Source organism: Candida dubliniensis, chromosome 6 (assembly GCF_000026945.1).
Source record: "Candida dubliniensis CD36 chromosome 6, complete sequence".
NCBI lineage: Eukaryota > Fungi > Ascomycota > Pichiomycetes > Serinales > Debaryomycetaceae > Candida > Candida dubliniensis.
This window is the reverse complement of record NC_012865.1, coordinates 765054-783938: the sequence shown is the minus strand read 5'-3', so window position 1 is coordinate 783938 and position 18885 is coordinate 765054. Positions and strand designations below refer to the sequence as shown.

Genomic DNA, 18885 nt, shown 5'->3' with positions numbered 1-18885 from the left:
CCTAATTTTAAGTAATAATTTCTATACCTGTCTATTTATGATTGATTCCATCCCATCTCTCAAACGTGTCTATGTTAATTCCGAAATTATCTAATATTCTTCCACATGTTTGCTCAATAATATCATCAACAGTTTTTGGTTTTGTATAAAATGCTGGTACTGGCGGGAATATTATCACCCCCATTCGCAGTAAATAAAGCATATTATCCAAATGAATATCGGAAAGAGGAGTTTCTCGAGCAACCAATAACAATTTACGTCTTTCCTTTAAGGAAACATCAGCTGCTCTGACTATCAAATCTTCAGTGAAACCAGTTCTAATAGCTGAAAGTGATTTCATTGAACAAGGAGCAACAATCATTCCGTCGTGAACAAATGACCCTGAAGATATTGGTGCTGTTACATCCCTTGCAGAATATGTTTTTGTAGCTAAGGACGTGACATAATCAACTTGATAATCAGTTTCATATTTCAAAGTGGCAATCCCCCATTTAGACATCACCAAATGGGTTTCCACTCCTAGTTCTTTCAATATTTCTAATAATCTCACTCCTATTTGGGTTCCCGTGGCACCAGTAATTGCCAAGACTATTCTTTTGGGTATGATGACATTGTTATATACCGAGTTATTGACTTTTTCATAATCAATGGAATACTTTCTCGATGAAATCAGAAAAATGGGTAAAGCATTTGGTCTTTTCAAACAAACTCTTGCAATCATAAGGATGGTTCTGTCTTGTATATTCAATCCAACTGTTCAAAGAATACCACCAAAAAAAAAAAAAAATCTCGGTGTCTTTAAACCAATGAGCTTGGAAGTTCAATTTATAATGAAACAGACCTCTGAAATTTCATCTCATCTAAACAGATTCACACGAGCCTGAGAAAGTCTGTTGGAAATAAACTGTTGGTTGTTCTTGTTTATTTGCTAATGAGATCACAAAATTGAAAACAATGGAAATACACAGTTGCTTAGCACCGTGTGCGGAACTATAATTCCTGTTATCATTGACTGACTGGCTTTCCAAAAAAACTACATGAAATTACAGCAATTCAAATTCTTATTGTTTTAAATCAGGAAATATTGTTCCGGGTTGATCGTACTGCTTACCTGAAATATCATTCGATGTTGACTTGTATTTCCGTGCTGCTGCCCCAAGGAATAACCAAATCTCCTATTATTACCAAACATCCCGTTTAACAAATTACTTTAAATATAAATAAAGCATCAATTGATCTTTTCACATCACAATAGAAGTAATTTTAGTAGCCAATACATAGCACTCCACAAAACATGTCACTTAATCCAGCATTAAAATTTCGAGATTTTATTCAAGTTCTTAAGAATGAAGGGGATTTAATTGAAATTGATACTGAAGTTGATCCCAATTTAGAAGTTGGAGCCATAACTAGAAAAGCTTATGAGAATAAACTTGCTGCTCCACTTTTCAATAATTTAAAGCAAGATCCAGAGAATATCGACCCTAAGAATTTATTTCGTATATTAGGTTGTCCTGGTGGATTAAGAGGATTTGGTAACGATCATGCTCGTATTGCCTTACATTTAGGATTAGATTCTCAAACACCCATGAAAGAAATCATTGATTTTTTGGTAGCAAATAGAAATCCCAAAAAGTATATCCCACCGGTTCTTGTTCCTAACGATCAATCACCACATAAAAAACATCATTTGACTAAGGAACAAATTGATTTAACAAAATTACCAGTTCCCTTATTACATCACGGTGATGGTGGGAAATTCATCCAAACGTATGGTATGTGGGTGTTACAAACCCCCGATAAATCATGGACTAATTGGTCAATTGCTCGAGGCATGGTTCATGATTCAAAAAGTATTACTGGGTTAGTTATTAATCCTCAACATGTGAAACAAGTTTCTGATGCATGGGTTGCTGCTGGAAAAGGTGATAAAATCCCATTTGCTCTTTGTTTTGGGGTTCCACCAGCAGCAATTCTTGTTTCCTCAATGCCAATTCCAGATGGAGCAACTGAAGCAGAGTACATTGGTGGATTGTGCAACCAAGCTGTTCCTGTTGTTAAATGTGAAACCAACGATTTAGAAGTCCCAGCAGATTGTGAAATGGTATTTGAAGGTTATTTGGATAGAGACACTTTGGTTAGGGAAGGACCATTTGGGGAAATGCATGGTTATTGTTTTCCAAAAGATCATCACACCCAACCTTTATACCGTGTCAACCACATATCATATCGTGACCAAGCTATTATGCCAATATCAAACCCTGGGTTATGTACTGACGAGACTCATACTTTGATTGGAGGATTAGTCTCTGCCGAGACAAAGTATTTAATTTCTCAACACCCAGTGTTATCTAAAATCGTGGAAGATGTATTCACTCCCTATGAAGCGCAAGCATTATGGCTTGCCGTGAAAATCAACACTCACGAATTGGTTAAGTTAAAAACTAATGCAAAAGAATTACTGAATTTAGTGGGTGATTTCTTATTTAGATCCAAAGAATGCTATAAAGTTTGTCTGATTCTTCATGAAATCATTCTTGTTGGTGATGATATTGATATTTTTGACTTTAAACAACTCATTTGGGCATACACCACCCGTCATACACCAGTTCAAGATCAGCTATACTTTGATGATGTTAAACCTTTCGCATTGGCACCATTTGCGTCACAAGGTCCATTGATCAAGACTCGTCAAGGTGGTAAATGTGTAACCACCTGTATTTTCCCTAAACAATTTACTGATCCAGACTTTGAGTTTGTCACTTGTAACTTTAATGGGTATCCAGAAGAAGTGAAAAATAAAATATCTCAAAATTGGGATAAATACTACAAATGAGTCCATATTCATGCTTGATTATATCTATATAGGTATATACTTTTCTGTGTACAGTTGATGTCTCATTTCATAACATATCAAGGATCCCTTCTTCCAAAAAACCATAAACGTCTTGATCTAGCTCTAAATTTAAAGAGTTTACGTATGATTGCCAATCTTGATCAAAGTCAACAACTAAATCTTCTTTTTCAATAATAGCTGTTGCCATTCCAAGTGATTCTTTTTCAAATGCTTGTCTCACCAAAATTGAAATTTCCTCATTGAGATTCATATTATTAAATAAATTCAACAAAGTTTGGTAATAGACATTATAAACAGTTAAATATTGTGACCCCTTCTTCAAGCATTGTAAGAATAAGTTCAAACGTTGAATTAATATACTGTATTGTTGAGGTGGGATAACAGGGTCACTAACAGTAATGGTACATAATAAAAACACCGACACTTGATACAACAAAAACCCATAATGACAATTATACCAACCTGCTACTCCATTCTCAAATCTACTATTATAATGATTTATAAAAACATAACATTGTTCAGTTATTGATATACTTTTTTGAAAAATGGACCAGGAAATCTCTGGCATTTTCATATATGGGCGAATAATCAACAACAAAAACACGTGAAAAGTCAAATGAATTAAAACTATATTCTGATTATCTAGATTAGTTTCATTTAATGGTAAATATTGATTCATAAACCCTTGGAAATCCTGGAAACTTTGAGTTGCTGTCATCAAAACTTTTTTATATAACATTTTATTCTGTGTGTTGAAATGAAACGAATAAATCTGACCCATAAACTTATCATATATGAACCAGAGTTTGCTATTGAACTGGAAAACAAGTTCATTGATATCTTTAGTTTCTGAAGTATAGAACTCAGTTAGAAGTTGTCGAAAATTGATTGGCGAACTTCGTCCAAACATCGATGCTGACATCTTTTCCACTACCAAGCAATTCCAGAATAACCTGGATCGGAATTTACCAAGATTTTTGCTGTTCGTTTCTAATTCCAGGGGATAATCTGTTGAAACATTCCAACCAACATGTTGTATTTGAGAGCAAAGTATTGAAGAATAAACCCAAGCTTGAGATTCATCGTAATTTCCCAAATGCAAAAGAGTGATAATCAAAATGGTGTAAACTATGTGTGAATGATCAGTTAGATTACCGGTGATTGTGTGAGACGTTTGTCGGAGGAGTTTAAATAACGATCTTTCAACCATTGTTAAAAATGGGTTCCATCTGTTTAGCTTTGATACATATGGATGCTCTTTTGGTAGAATATTAAACCCATATGCTAGAATAGCCAATACTAATAAATGCAAACAGCTCCTCACTTCTTGACAATTGCTTTTATTGTTTATCAACGTGATTTCCAGCATAATCTCATCAATATTGATTTCCTCAAGTGCAAAATTAAATGGTAACATGTTTTGGAAAAATGTGTTCGTTAGTTCTTTGATGAACTCTGTATCTGTAAGTACTGTTTCATTAAAATAGCACATTTGCTTACACTCATCAATGATTATTGTTCTGTCCTTGATCAAACATCGATCTACTTGTCGAACTGGAGGACCCAAGAACTTTGTATTCCCCGATTCATCAAATTTCAATTCCCATTTCATAGACACCAAGTCATCCATAGGCTTGGTTAATTGAATAATTTCCTTTTGTTGTTTGTCGGATTCACTAGCAGGAGTCAACTCATCATTCGACAATCCAAGATCTTTATTATCAATAAATTTGGGATCATTATTAGCCAACATTTCATTACATTGGGCACGTAAACGTTCATCTTTAGTGGCTGACCGTATTCTTTTGACAAAATTAAGTAGATTGTTATACTTGTGTTCTAAATAATCAACATAAACTAAATCAACTCGTCGTCTTCGTTTGTCTTTGGTTTTGTCATATACACATGGTTTATTTTTCCCTGAACAGTAATGACAGGGAATTTCTCCATTACATTTTCTTCTGCGTTTGCGACAATTGTCACAAGCAATTGAAACATAGGATCTAGATTTTGACAGCATAGAATAAGGAGACTACAATATCAAAGATGGCTTTTTTTTTCTTTTGTTGGTTTGTTTGCTGTGATTTTTCTTAGCGCTGCATAGTGAGATGCAATTGCACATTTGGCGATGGATTAAGGCAATATTAAGAGAGACGGGGAGATAAGCTTACAGATTTCCAGAAATGTTGCAAATAACACACTTTCGGATTTTGCAATACTTACCCTTCCACCCCCCTCCTTCTACAAGTAACAAGATAATAAATTCATTGAAATTTTCAAATGATTGCAAATCTATTTTTGTTTGTTTACACATATTATGGAATAATATTCACATGTCAAAAAAGATAAAATCAAAACTACGACAAAGAACAACAAAATTTAGGGGGTTTGGACTTTTCCATGGAAATACATTTGAATATTGTCAGAAGACCCTAAGTCGCCTACTGTGTTTATCATTGATGATGTAACTTGACGATGCGCAATGCATAAACTAAAAGAAGTTTACCATAAACCTAGTTGAATAAATCTGGCATCAACATAAACAAACCTTATAAGGTGCAAAACGGAGATACCGGAGTAGAAAGATTTCTACACAATTCGAGAATCGCCGCCTTTGTTGAGATATAAGGTTTTTGCTGTTAAATGTTTAAGTCAACATTCGAATGATTTTGATTCGACTTGAATTGACACTATTCCTGTCATATAATACTACTGAGCAGTGAAGTGCCTGTTTCTGAAAATTTGTTTCTCCCAAATTTCAGGTTAACGCAGAATATTCATGTGAAAAATATTAATATAACTACTGTGCTACCAGTGTGATGTCAGAAAATAATCAAAAGCAAATTCTTGAAATACATCGCATAGTGTAAATGTTAGTAAATATTTCTAGAGTAGAGTTTATTTTTCATAAGCATAATTTTCTCTAAGAGATTTGACAAAAAAATTTGCTTAAACGAAAGGGGCCAATATTGAGAGTGACAATATCATATGAAATATACTGCCAATCAGAGATAAAACGACATAATTGATACAATTCGATAGTTTCATAACCATACTGTGGGGAATCAATACTTGTTATTCAAACGTGCTTATTGCTAAATCAAACATGTCATTGATATTCTTTTTCAAGAATTAGTGGTGTCAGTACATATAGCAACTTGGTTTGGGGCGGCAAAAGGAGGTGGTGGAAGTTTATTCAATGGCACTAGAGCAATACGGATGTTGTCATGGGTGGTGGTGGTGGTGGTGGTGGCGGGGGTTATAAGGGCAAAAATAGATTACAACGTGTACGTGACTACGAAAAATATATTCGGAGTTGACGAACCAAACCCCAAAACAAAAAGTGGGGTTAATTAGTTCTTGATTGATTTTGTTAAATTTGTTGTTATATGCAAGTATCGGAATTTGGTTTTAATTTTAATTCCACAAAAACCAAACAATTGAATTTTCTAGTAAACCGTCTCAACCTTCTCCTCCGTAACTTGTAAAATCTTCCTATCAGAAAACAAACACAAAATAGACTATCAACATTGACATTGACGTTGAATAATACGACGACAAGTATGTTTTTCCAAGAATTCCAATTACAGTGTAAGTCATTACCATGGCATAATTATTACTCCCAGAGAATGAAGTATATTGCTTTTGATTGTAGGTGGAGAAGCAACAATAATTAGACTAGCAATTATCCAACATTTCTCTAATTTACGAAATTCTACTTTTTTTTCTTGTAAAAATTCCTGTAATTTCCTAATATAGGAATTGGCTCTTTTTAGTTAGTCAATTGCTTCAGACTAAAAAGAAAAAAAACTAGTTGATGAGCTGCCCTTATTTGTCTTTTCTTACTGTGACAATAATGTTTCCAATAGAGTTTTTATGATTGGCTTATATTTTGTGCTCTTTGTTCACACATATTGATTGTTGATAAACGCAAACACCAACAATGAAACTTTAAACACCCCACCAAAAGATATACTAACTAAGAGATCGCAAAGCCTTAACAAATTAAAGTTTATATATATCTCCAACGAGGAAAAACCTTGACTGTAAGAGTACTCATGGTCTCTTTACCATTGATATTGCAATGGTAAGAGTTATTACAGTCATTATAACCTTTCAAAGTGCCATCCTACAGACTAGGATTGACAATAAAGTTTTAGTACATTTGTGGGAGAGGGAGGGTTTAACATTTAACGTCCCTCATCTGAATATTCATAATTGTGAAAGGTAAACTTGATGTTTGGATTCTCCAGTTGGCTTCACAATTAACCTTTTGCTCAGATTTACAGTTTTATAAGGAGACAAAGTATATTATTTCTTTAAACAGCAATTAACAATTAATAAAATTACAAATTCTCCACATGCAAGAAAAGACAAAGTACGCTGCCCAACAATAACTTTTGAAATTATGTATCAGTCGGAGCTGAATTGGTTACACAAAAGTGTTGTTTTTGGTATAAGTGCGAAAAAAGAAAATGTTACATAAAAATCATCAATTTAACAATTGCGAAAATAAATGAATTCAATGTAAGAAGAGGGGGGGGACCTAAAAAGGGAACTAAAAAAAAAAAAAATTAAACTGTCATGTATAAACTATAACCAATGTCCTATGCATTCATATCAATATATATATATATATATTCCAGACAATTCTAGTCTTCGTTTAAAAAATAGATTTTGAAAAAGTCTTTCTGTTTTCTCTTTAAGAACTGTTTTTTCTTACTTTTTATATACTAACGTTATCCCACTATCACTTTCACATTAACTAATTACTAACAAATAACATTTCCACCCCGCCAATGTCCTCAGCTACAACATCAAGTAATATAATCGATAGTGTTCTTCCATACTTGACCAAATGGTACACCATTTTGATTGGTGCTGGGTTAATATTTATCCTTTCAACCAATCTTAAGAATGCCTACTACAGTTACAAATTGGGATGTAAAAACCCTGTGTACTTGAAAAGAGCTGGTTGGACAGGTATACCAGCTTTAATTGATGCTATTAAAGCTAAAAACTCTGGTAAATTAGCTGAATTCGGTGACGATACTTTTGAAGAACTCAACACCAAGACTTTCTATTTGAATGTCGCTGGTGTTTTGAAAATCATTTTCACTATTGATCCAGAAAATATCAAAGCTGTTTTAGCGACTCAATTCAACGACTTCTCCTTAGGTACTAGACACGCTCATTTCTACCCATTATTAGGTGACGGTATTTTCACTTTAGATGGTGAAGGTTGGAAACATAGTAGAGCTATGTTAAGACCACAATTTGCTCGTGAACAAATTGCTCATGTCAAATCATTAGAACCTCACATTCAAATTTTGGCTAAACAAATCAAATTAAACAAAGGTGAAACTTTTGACTTGCAAGAATTGTTTTTCAGATTCACTGTTGATACTGCCACTGAATTTTTATTTGGAGAATCAGTCCATTCTTTATATGATGATAAATTAGGTATTCCTCCACCAAACGATATCCCAGGTAGAGACAACTTTGCTACTGCTTTCAATATTTCTCAACACTACTTAGCCACAAGATCATATTCACAAACTTTTTACTGGTTGACTAACAACAAGGAATTCAGAGATTGTAATGCTAAAGTCCATTACTTGGCCAAATATTTCGTTGACAAGGCATTGAACTCGACTGAAGAAGAAATTGAAGAAAAATCTCAAGGTGGTTATGTTTTCCTTTATGAATTGGTCAAACAAACCAAGAATCCAAAAGTTTTACAAGACCAATTATTGAACATTATGGTTGCTGGTAGAGATACCACTGCTGGGTTATTATCATTTGCCATGTTTGAATTAGCCAGAAATCCAAAAGTTTGGAACAAACTAAGAGAAGAAATTGAAACCAATTTCGGTGTTGGTGAAGAATCTCGTGTTGAAGATATTACTTTTGAAAACTTGAAAAAATGTGAATACTTGAAAGCTATCTTGAATGAAACTTTAAGATTATACCCATCGGTTCCAATCAATTTCAGAACTTCAACCAAAGATACAACTTTACCAACTGGTGGTGGTCGAGATGGTACCTCTCCAATTTTTGTTCCTAAAGGTTCTACAGTTGCTTACACAGTTTACAAGACTCATAGATTAGAAGAATATTATGGTAAAGATTCTTATGAATTCAGACCGGAAAGATGGTTTGAACCTCTGACTAAAAAATTGGGATGGGCTTACTTGCCATTCAATGGTGGTCCAAGAATTTGTTTGGGCCAACAATTTGCTTTGACTGAAGCATCTTATGTTATTACTAGATTGGCTCAACTATTCCCTGTGTTGGAAACAAGAGAAAAACAATACCCACCAAATAAATGTATTCATTTGACTATGAATCATGATGAAGGGGTCTTTGTTTCAATGAACTAAGACGGACAATAAATAAATAAATAAATATTTATTTTTTTTTAAAGTACGAACATGGTTATATTTATATTCAATATTGATATTTTGTATAGGTTTCTTAAGTTTTGGGTGTGTATGTATTTCTTTTGAATTCATAAATCAAGGTTTTTTAAAAAAAATGTGTTTGTAATTAGAGTGCAATGGGAAGTTGTTAAAACCAACAGACCCAGAGATCATATTGGAATACAAAACAATACAGTGGATAAGATGGACGTCTGGTCAAAGCACAGTTCATGATTATATTGCCTGATGTTAAGGGAAAATGAAAGTTGACTTGTCTGGTACGAGAAAATACGCACCATGCCCGATTCCATACGACTATATGTTGTAATCTCGCGCATTCTTTATCTCCCACATAAAAAAAAAAAAACTATCAAACCTAAGAATTTCGGTTTATCAATATTTATCCCCTTTCTCTTATTATCAAAAATGTCTAACCTGGATAGAGATACAATATTAGCTGAATCAAAAGCTATTTTAAAATCTGTAACAAATTGGAAACCAGGAAAGCAATATAAATCAAAGATTATTCCAGAAACAATCACTACATCAACATATTCAACCACAAATATTAAAGATGATCAATTTTGGTGTGCTCGAGAATCATTAGTCCCATCTGCTTATAAACAAAAAGTCATTGATTGCCTAATTGGAACTGCAAATATTGGATCAACTCATTCTGATCATGAAGTGCATTATGTTGAAGAGTTTGATTCTCTACAGATCTCAAACATAACCAAATATCCTGATGGTGGTTGGAGTTATGAATTACATGCAGAATATAAATTTGGTACTATTGGCATAAGTAATAGGATGTTCTATGAATTAGTGCATATCTACAAATTTGATAAAAATCAAGAAGGAGGTGAAGATTTTAATTGTGCTTATATTATAAGTGTACCTATAGATGGGCCCACTGGTAATTTTGTCATTGGTAAATATCATTCAATTGAAAAAATATCATGGAGTGATAATCAAGATTCAGACTTAAAATGGGTCATGGCAACTACGTCAGATGCTGGTGGTTATTTACCTCGTTGGTTAACAAATATGATTTTACCAGGAGCAATTTCTAACGATGTCCCAAGTGTGTTGAAATATATACAATAAATTGTTGTCTTCTTCTTCTTCTTCTTCATCATATTTTACAGCAAAGATAGCCGTTCTACTGACTCTAGCTCTCCTTGTTGAGTGCCTAACCAATATTTAACGTCATCTCCAAGATTCTCTAAAAACCCCAATTTAGCATAATCTAATACCCCTTCAGATATCCTATTGACTATTGATCTTTCAATGGTAGGTGGTACACTAGCAGACAATTGATTGTTAGTCATCGTCGAACTTGTATTTTTACTTTTATTTTTCATGATTATAATAAATTTGTCATGATATTTGATATAATAAAACATCCAATCATTCAATTTATTGCTGGTGAATTTATGAAAGAATTCATGAAGTTGGTTTTCGAAAAATTTCGGTTGGAAAATATTACTCAATTGATTATGTAAATAATATAATGCTGTGAGTTGATATTTGGTCAAATTATCACTATTCATATTTGAAAGATGTGGTAAATAAGGTAATGAACTTTGGAAATACTTTTGTTTAGGATTACATGTGATGTAAAAAAAATCTTGATCAATATCATTAGGAACGTACAATGATCGTATTGAGTTTACACTTGTTTGTAACATACTTCCTCCCATAGCAACAATTTCAATTTGTTCAATAACCGGGTTGAGCATTGAAGTTTCCAAAGACTTATAAAACTCAGGCAGATCAAATTTTGCATCACTTGATTCACATACCAAAGTAATGTATATTTCGTCTTTATGATAGGTCACCAATTGATGTTCTTGATAAGTCATATTTCTAGTTTTCAAATAAATAACTTGTCTCAATATATTCCCATCAGATTGTAGTCCTATGATGAATTCACCAGATAGCTCCTCTTCCTCCTCACTTCCATCTTCATTATGGTCAGTTGATTGATTTGGAAGTACTTCTGCTGTTTCGTTGTCATCACCCACGGTCAACTTTTTAATAAACTGGGGCATTGCCAACCAATTAGACACTTGGGTTCCCTCCATTACAGTTGAAACTGTATAATTAATTGGAGAGATAACCAAATTATTTGTCAAGTTAACTGGATTTAGAATTCTTAAACTCAGACTGACATCAAACCCAAGTTGTGTATCAGTTGTGTCTACAGACACCATTCCATCTTGGGATTCTCCATCCTGTTGTGTTGCTGTTATTGCTACTGATACATTACTACTCAAAATACCACCATTATTCAAATTTCCCAAACTATCATGATACTCATTGAATTCCAACCAATTATAAATATCAATCAACCCATCATTATTACCAAAATACTGGTCTCCAAAACTATTCATATACACCACACCATGCCGTTTTGGTAGTTTTCGATTAAAATAATTTATTAGCACACCAGAAACAGATTTGTTTGCATTGATAAATAACTCAATATCTTCTCTTACTTGTTGATTTATAACAATTGTTGATTTCTTGTATTGTGCATATGGTAATAATCCCAAAAACCCTTGATAATTCAAACCATTAAACCAATTTATTGATGATGTTGGACTTATGGGAATTTTTATTGATTGTGAATTATAAGTTGTTAAAAAATTATTCCAAAATGATGTTAAACTATCTTGTAAATAATTAATTCCATATTGCTTGTAAATGCAATCTATTGATTTATTAAATAATTCAAAATATCGTTGTGATTGTATAATTGATTTTATCAATTGTTGGTTAATTCCATTAACAGTTTGGTCATCGGTTTGAAAACCAGTGGCGATATTGCAGGCCAAAAAGTAGTTGGACTCCAATTCTATCATTACAGTTGACGAATCCAACGATTTAAGAATTGTCGGTTTATTATCTATTGTTGTTGTTGTTGTTGTTGTGGATAAATTGGAGAAACTCTCACCAAGTGATTCAATCCCTCTCAATAAACCAATTAATTTCACTTGTCCTATTTGTGAAAATTGTGATTCTGACAACTCCTTGCCTTGTAGGAATATTATAATTTGCTTGATTAATTCTTCATCAGATTCAGTTTTCGGAGATACAAATGTTGGATTGAAAATAAGTATGTAATTGATATGTGGCAGACTATTTGTGGGGGGTTTTATAGTATGATCATCAGAATCTCCAGTGTCAACTAATCTTATATTAGGTATATACTTTGTAAAATAATTGTTCATCTTGAAATTAATTCAACCAACTTCGTCTTCAACAAGTATAAAATTGATAAATTGAATACTGTGTGCGTGAGTTGATATCAAAACTCTACATATGTAACCCATTTTACACTACTCTTATCGTGTACCAATCTACAAATTGCAAAAAATCAACGAAGTGGTTATTTGACATACTTCCAACATACAATCTATACAACACAGACAGGTAAACATAACTATCTAATTTACGATGTTATCGTAGTCAGGTAGAGCTCCACTTGCATCATATTTGCCCAAGGCTCGTAAGACTATTTCTTTCCCATTATCAGGACAACAATACTTTTTATTATCATCAATACCACCATGATAAATATATGAAACATCTTCAAAATCATCATAACAAACTGACCAAGTAGTATCATTTTTATAGAACAACATATCTTTTTTAATTGAAAAATATCGAGATGTTTTCCCATTAGGACACAATTTCAATCGATGAGTAAATTTATCAACACGAATAAATAATCCTTTCACAGTAGCATCAATTTGATAACTTGAATTATTCAAGATTCTTCCTTCAAGATAGTTTTTGGTGGGATCAATATTTTTCGACAAGATGACTTTTGTTTTATTATAACCAAATCTTTGAATATTCTGATGCATGATATTATTATTATCACTCAAGGAATAACCTGGATCATAAGCAGCTAAGATGAATGGTTCAGAAGGTGGTCGAAATTGACATTGAATAAAACTTGCAAAAATTGACAAGATTAAAACTATTGGATAAATCATTGTGGTGGTTATAGAAACGGTAAAACCTGACAGGAACTGAAATATATAAAGGGTCTAAAATAGGAATAACAATAGCGGTAAAAAGTGAATCAAAAAGAAAAAAAAAAAATTGAAGCACTTAGTATAAGTAGTGCTTGGAAAAAGTATAGGTTTATATGCATTGATATCCCAATCGTTCAGCATAGCAAAGAATAAACGTTCTAGCATTGCATAAAACTAATCAACGCAACTTCCGAAGAAACCACAATTAGCAGCATGTGTCTACAATTATTATAACTTTCGAAACGTCAATTTATTTATTTATTATCATAACAACTTAAATAATAATAAAAAAAAAAAAACCATTACAATCAAGCTCTTTGATTGTATAAAAATGTCAATGTCTTTTATAAAAACTATTTTTCATTTTGTTTTGTTTTCTATTCACACATAACCTTTCTTCCCCTTAGTCTAACTTGATAAAATTTCAGCTGCTTCTTCAGATTTTTCACCTCTTTGTCTTTCCTCAACTGAAGGACGGTTTAACATATCTTGCAATGCTTGTGAATATGGTGCTTTAGTATTTTCAGGTGGGTTTAATGATTTAACAGTTTCAAAGTAGTGATCATATACATTACCATCGGCTCTACCAATAGCAGCATTAGTCAACATGTCAGACAAGTTGAAAGCATCAGTCAAACCAACAACATTTGGTCTGATTTGTTTGGCTAATGCTGGGAAATGTTCTGAAGATATCTTTTTAATCACTTCCGGAGCGATAACACCATAAGATAAAAACACAGAACTAAATGTTTCAATGATCCAGTCAGCATACAAGAATCCCAATGGTTTCAAAACTGGACCAAATTCTGGTGTGATACGTTTGAAGAATCCATCAATCAAGAATTTGTGGGCATTCAATTTGGAGACCAACACCAAACTTGGACCAGTAACATCATAACCCTTGTCTTTGGCAACGGCACCAATATCTCTAGCCAAACCAGAAAGAGCATGTTCGAAAGCTTTATCCAATTTAGCTGGATCATTCAAATCAGAAACATTAGCAATAACTAATCCTTTTTGTTCTGGTTCTTGTAAGATTTCTTTGACCATTGGTTTGGCAACATTGATGGCTAAAATGTTATTGTCACCTTCCCAACTACATTGAACAACCCAGTCGGAATAAGCCTTACCAAAACCATTATAGGAAGAGTAACCGTGACCACCACAAGCTTGACGAGCTTGATCAATAGCATCAGCAGTTAACCAAGTACATGTTGATTTCAAACAACCAGAGGCAACAAACAATTTCTTGGAAGCAACAATAGCTTTGTCAATTTCATTCTTGTCACCTTCAGCAACAGCATCATCTAATCTTTCATTAGTTTCATTCATGGTTTGTTCCAAGTACAAGGCACCTTGAGAAAACAAATAAGCAGCTGCCAAGAATGGGAATAATCTCTTTTGATGCAATGGGTAATCAATTAATTGAGTTTCTTTATCACCAGAAATCTTACTCTTGAATTGTCTTCTGGTGATAGCATATCTTAAAGCAATAGTAATGAATCTACTGGTCATTCTGTAAGAGTCCATCATCATGGTAACTCTACCACCAATTAATGCAGAATAAGACAATTGTTCTGATGGAGGCATAGTGACTTCACCTTCACGAGAAACTTTAGCATACTTTTGCAACATGTTAAATCTTGGGATTCTGACATTGGAGAATTGAATCCAACCATTATCAATACCGTCTCTACCCATCTTGGCACCAATGTCACCAACAGTAACACCTGGCATGAGGTCGTGATTGGAGTCTCTCAATGGAACCACAAATGTTTTGACACCATAATCTTTGCCATTAACTTTCAATCTGGCATAAACAGTACAATGAGTGGCAGAGTGAGCAGCACCACCAATCCACCACTTAGTAGCACCAATATGAGGAGTATTAATAACAAATTCATCGGTTTCTTTGTCAAAAGTAGCAGTAGTTTCAATACCTTGGACATTTGAACCGTGAGCCAACTCGGTCATACCAAAACAACCATAGATTCCACGAAGTTTATCAACACCTTTGTTAATGGTCCAGTAGAAAAATTGAGAGTTGGTACCGTTACCACGAATACAAGAAACAAACAAACCCAAATTGACACCAATTCTAGTAAAGACTTGAGGGTCAAATACACCAATAATAGACAATCTTTGTGCTTGTTGATCAGGGAATTCATTTTCAAAATATCTTGAAATTCTGTCGATTTTCTTAGCAGTAACTTCTCTTTGTTCTTCTTTGGTTAAGTTATAATAGGAAGCATCGACTTTCAACACTGGATCTTTTTCCATTTGTTCAACAATATTGCTGACAATTTCCGATCTTTCTTTAGATCCTTCCAAGAAATAGTTTACTTCTTTAGGATTGAATTTAATTTGTTCTCTTTCTTTTTGAAGTTCAGTCGTCATATTGAATGATAGGAATGTAATGAATGGATATATATATATATAGATCAATAAAAAATGGAAAATCTGTAAAAGCCAAAAAAAAAAAAAAAATTTAAAACGATTGGAGGATAATTAGATCGAAGAAGAAGAAAAAAGAAGGTTATTTAAGTAGATTTATATCAATTCATTTAAAAACTTGAAATAATTGTGTGGGGTCATCGTTTGATAATCTATGTCTAACAAGTTGGTTTCAATTTAGTTTTTGATGAAATTAAAAAAAAAAAAAAAAAAAAAAAATTGGTTTAGTGCATGTGACAGGGAAAAGAAAAATAGAAAGACATTAATTGTAAGTTTATAAGTCCGCAACAACAAAAAGTATAAATTCCGTTTCATGCGTCATTAGTATTCTATTATTTGTGTTTTGTGTTTGATGAAAAAAGTACACGCATAAATTCAATGTTGCTAAAATTTGGTTTTAGTTTAGTTTTCGTCATTTTAGGCCGTGGGAAGATTGATTAATTCGGAGTAGAACGATAACTGGCTGGTACCAAAATTTTTCTCTTTTTTTTTTTTTCTGTTACAACGGTAAAAGTGGAGGAGGAGATGGGCAAAAGAAAAGAGAGAACAATCCTATCACATAACCGAGGACACCAATATCCATGTGAAAAACATTAAAAAAATGGGGTAACCTATTCACATTCGGTTAACCAAGTTACATGAAAAAGAACTTCAATATCACACCATTTTGTTTGTTTATATATCAATCAAACGGGTCATGGCATAATGTTAAACCAACTACTGCTGCAACCTTGCTGAGTTGTATACGTTCTGTTCTTTTCTTGTATCGTACTTATCATTCTGAAAATCAAGAGATTGCATTTTAAATGGATATGATTTGATGATTAAAGTATTAACTTCCAGTGAAAAAGGGGGGTCCAGAAATGGAAGTAATAATCAATATATTTTACACGAATTATAATCACGTGCTGAGTAATTCAAACCTCTTTATTGGTCTTAGTGTAGTCAGCCTTCAAAACACAACATACAACTTTTTCAGTAGCTGACTATTTACCATTAGTGTCGCCTCTTGCATCCATTAATTTAGTACTTGATGTATGTCAGTTTTGATCGTAATAGTTATCTCAATAGTCGTGCAACAACCAAACACTGGTTTTTCTAGAAAGAGATCAACAGAAAAACGAAGATGTGTTGATACTTCCCTTTTTTTTTTTTTTTTCACCAATACTTTTACCCTGCTCTTTCCAATTGTTGTCGGGTAAAGGAATATCACAATATACCCAAAAAAAAAAAAAATAGCTGCAAATAGTTATAAGGGATCTCCACCTACAATATTTACTATGCAAGAAGATCAACATGAAAATGGTGCACACACTTTATTAAAGCTAGGTGTTAAACAAGAGAATGACAATGAGAGTGCTCAAAATAACCATATCAATGATACTGTTGAAGCAGCAGTAATGAAGTATGTGGGTGGAACCTTGGGTACTGATGATGCTAAAAGGAAAAGAAAGCTTAATACTGATGATTATGAATTTGCACAATGGACTGGGTTTCTTGATGATAACTTTATCAACGAAGCATCATCTGATGCTATAGCCCCTTCCTCGACACCACCCAAAAAGAAGAAAAAGAAAGATAAAAAGAAACACAAGGAAAAGGACAAGAAGAAAGATAAAAAAGATAAGAAAGATAAGAAAAAGGATAAAAAGGATAAAAAGGATAAAAAGGATAAGAAAAAGAAGAAACACCGCCATCGTCGTGGTCATGATGAACAAACACAAAATGTAGATGGGCCACAAGAAGGAGAAGAATCAGTGATGTCTACCAAAGTTGAAGGGAACACAAATAACGGGACGGCAGATAATTGGAATGCAGGTGAAGGGAATGTGACTGAAAAGAATACAATTGAAGAAAAAGATCAATTTCATGATATCGATGAAGCGCAAAGTAAATTGATTGAAGCAGCTATTCAAAATGCCCATGAATTAACTCATGAGTTGAATGAAGCTCAAGAACGGAAAATATTAGAAGCTGCCAATGAAGTTGTTGCGTCAGAATCATTTTTAAACAATGATATTAGTTTGCCAAATATAGGATCCCAATCAAATTATTCCTTCACATGGAACACTTTTCCAACGCCAATAACAGCAGAAACAACAGCGGCAGCAGCGGCAGCAGTAGCAGTAGCAGCAGCATCAGCAGCGGAAGCAACGGCACCCGCACCAGCACCACCAGCAGCAGCACCAGCAGCACCAGTACCATTCCCACTACCACCACCGCCACCAATAGCAAGACCAAGACCAAGAGCAACAAGAACAACGACGACGACGACGACGACGACAACGACACCAAAAACCCTCAAAAAGACGAAAATAAGAAAGAGAGATATACCCAAAGAACCACATAAATTACCAGAATATGATTTCACTACATTATCAGATGTGCCAACTTTGGCAAGAGATGTTTCTCGTAAAACATTAGAATGGTATAACCAGAATGTGAAACCAGAAGATAGAAAGAAACCACGATCTTTTTCACCAGAAGAAGAATCGTATATGGATTATTATTTTGCTGGGTATTGTTATTTACACAAAATGAATAGAGATGATCTTTGTCAAAGAGTTTGGGCAAAAGACACAATTAAAGATGGATTTTGGAGAAGAGTTTATCAAATATTTTCATATCGTACTATTTCATCAGTTTACAAACATGTTCGAAGAAAATTCCACATTTTCGATGTTCGAGCTAAATGGTCTAAATCTGATGATGAACAATTGAAAGAATTGACATTGACCCATCCAGGTAAATGGACACATATTGGGGAAGTTATGGGAAGAATGCCAGAGGATTGTCGAGATCGTTATAGAAATTATTTGGTGATTGGTGAAAATAGGAAAATGAATAAATGGACAAAAGAAGAGGTGGATAAATTAATGTCTATTGTTGAAGAGCAATTAGCGGTTGTTTCTACTATAAACTGGACTCTTGTTGCTGAAAAGATGGGAACAAGATCTCGTATTCAATGTCGATATAAATGGAACCATCAGAAAAAAATATTAAATCAAGATAAATAAGTAGCAGTAATAATTACAAAAATCTACAAAATGTTTATAGAGAATGTAGAATCAAATATTTACAAAATGTTACTATATAAATTTGA

At 33.4% G+C, this 18885-nt stretch overlaps 9 protein-coding genes across 9 annotated transcripts; 4 read left to right on the top strand and 5 right to left on the bottom strand. All coding sequences in view use genetic code 12, as the record gives it.

Annotated features, from left to right (window-relative positions):
* Positions 1-31: 31 nt before the first annotated feature.
* On the bottom strand, positions 32-721 carry CD36_64170 (phenylacrylic acid decarboxylase, putaytive; the record flags this gene model as incomplete). The annotated part of the gene is made up of 1 exon (XM_002421084.1): positions 32-721. The coding sequence occupies one exon, from the start codon at positions 719-721 to the stop codon at positions 32-34; it is 690 nt and encodes a 229-aa protein (XP_002421129.1).
* A 573-nt stretch (positions 722-1294) lies between these two features.
* Positions 1295-2836, top strand: CD36_64160 (3-octaprenyl-4-hydroxybenzoate carboxy-lyase, putative; the record flags this gene model as incomplete). The annotated part of the gene is made up of 1 exon (XM_002421083.1): positions 1295-2836. One exon carries the CDS (start codon positions 1295-1297, stop codon positions 2834-2836), a length of 1542 nt encoding a protein of 513 aa, XP_002421128.1.
* Positions 2837-2903: 67 nt separating this feature from the next.
* On the bottom strand, positions 2904-4877 carry FGR17 (zinc cluster DNA-binding protein, putative; the record flags this gene model as incomplete). Its single annotated transcript, XM_002421082.1, has 1 exon — positions 2904-4877. One exon carries the CDS (start codon positions 4875-4877, stop codon positions 2904-2906), a length of 1974 nt encoding a protein of 657 aa, XP_002421127.1.
* A 2779-nt stretch (positions 4878-7656) lies between these two features.
* CYP52A5 (Cytochrome P450 52A5, putative) lies at positions 7657-9240 on the top strand (the record flags this gene model as incomplete). The annotated part of the gene is made up of 1 exon (XM_002421081.1): positions 7657-9240. One exon carries the CDS (start codon positions 7657-7659, stop codon positions 9238-9240), a length of 1584 nt encoding a protein of 527 aa, XP_002421126.1.
* A 465-nt stretch (positions 9241-9705) lies between these two features.
* CD36_64130 (conserved hypothetical protein) lies at positions 9706-10386 on the top strand (the record flags this gene model as incomplete). Its single annotated transcript, XM_002421080.1, has 1 exon — positions 9706-10386. One exon carries the CDS (start codon positions 9706-9708, stop codon positions 10384-10386), a length of 681 nt encoding a protein of 226 aa, XP_002421125.1.
* Positions 10387-10421: 35 nt separating this feature from the next.
* CD36_64120 (conserved hypothetical protein) lies at positions 10422-12515 on the bottom strand (the record flags this gene model as incomplete). Its single annotated transcript, XM_002421079.1, has 1 exon — positions 10422-12515. The coding sequence occupies one exon, from the start codon at positions 12513-12515 to the stop codon at positions 10422-10424; it is 2094 nt and encodes a 697-aa protein (XP_002421124.1).
* A 216-nt stretch (positions 12516-12731) lies between these two features.
* On the bottom strand, positions 12732-13286 carry CD36_64110 (conserved hypothetical protein; the record flags this gene model as incomplete). The annotated part of the gene is made up of 1 exon (XM_002421078.1): positions 12732-13286. The coding sequence occupies one exon, from the start codon at positions 13284-13286 to the stop codon at positions 12732-12734; it is 555 nt and encodes a 184-aa protein (XP_002421123.1).
* A 450-nt stretch (positions 13287-13736) lies between these two features.
* On the bottom strand, positions 13737-15725 carry CD36_64100 (acyl-coenzyme A oxidase, putative; the record flags this gene model as incomplete). Its single annotated transcript, XM_002421077.1, has 1 exon — positions 13737-15725. One exon carries the CDS (start codon positions 15723-15725, stop codon positions 13737-13739), a length of 1989 nt encoding a protein of 662 aa, XP_002421122.1.
* A 1337-nt stretch (positions 15726-17062) lies between these two features.
* CD36_64090 (uncharacterized protein YDR026C homologue, putative) lies at positions 17063-18799 on the top strand (the record flags this gene model as incomplete). The annotated part of the gene is made up of 1 exon (XM_002421076.1): positions 17063-18799. One exon carries the CDS (start codon positions 17063-17065, stop codon positions 18797-18799), a length of 1737 nt encoding a protein of 578 aa, XP_002421121.1.
* Positions 18800-18885: the final 86 nt, after the last annotated feature.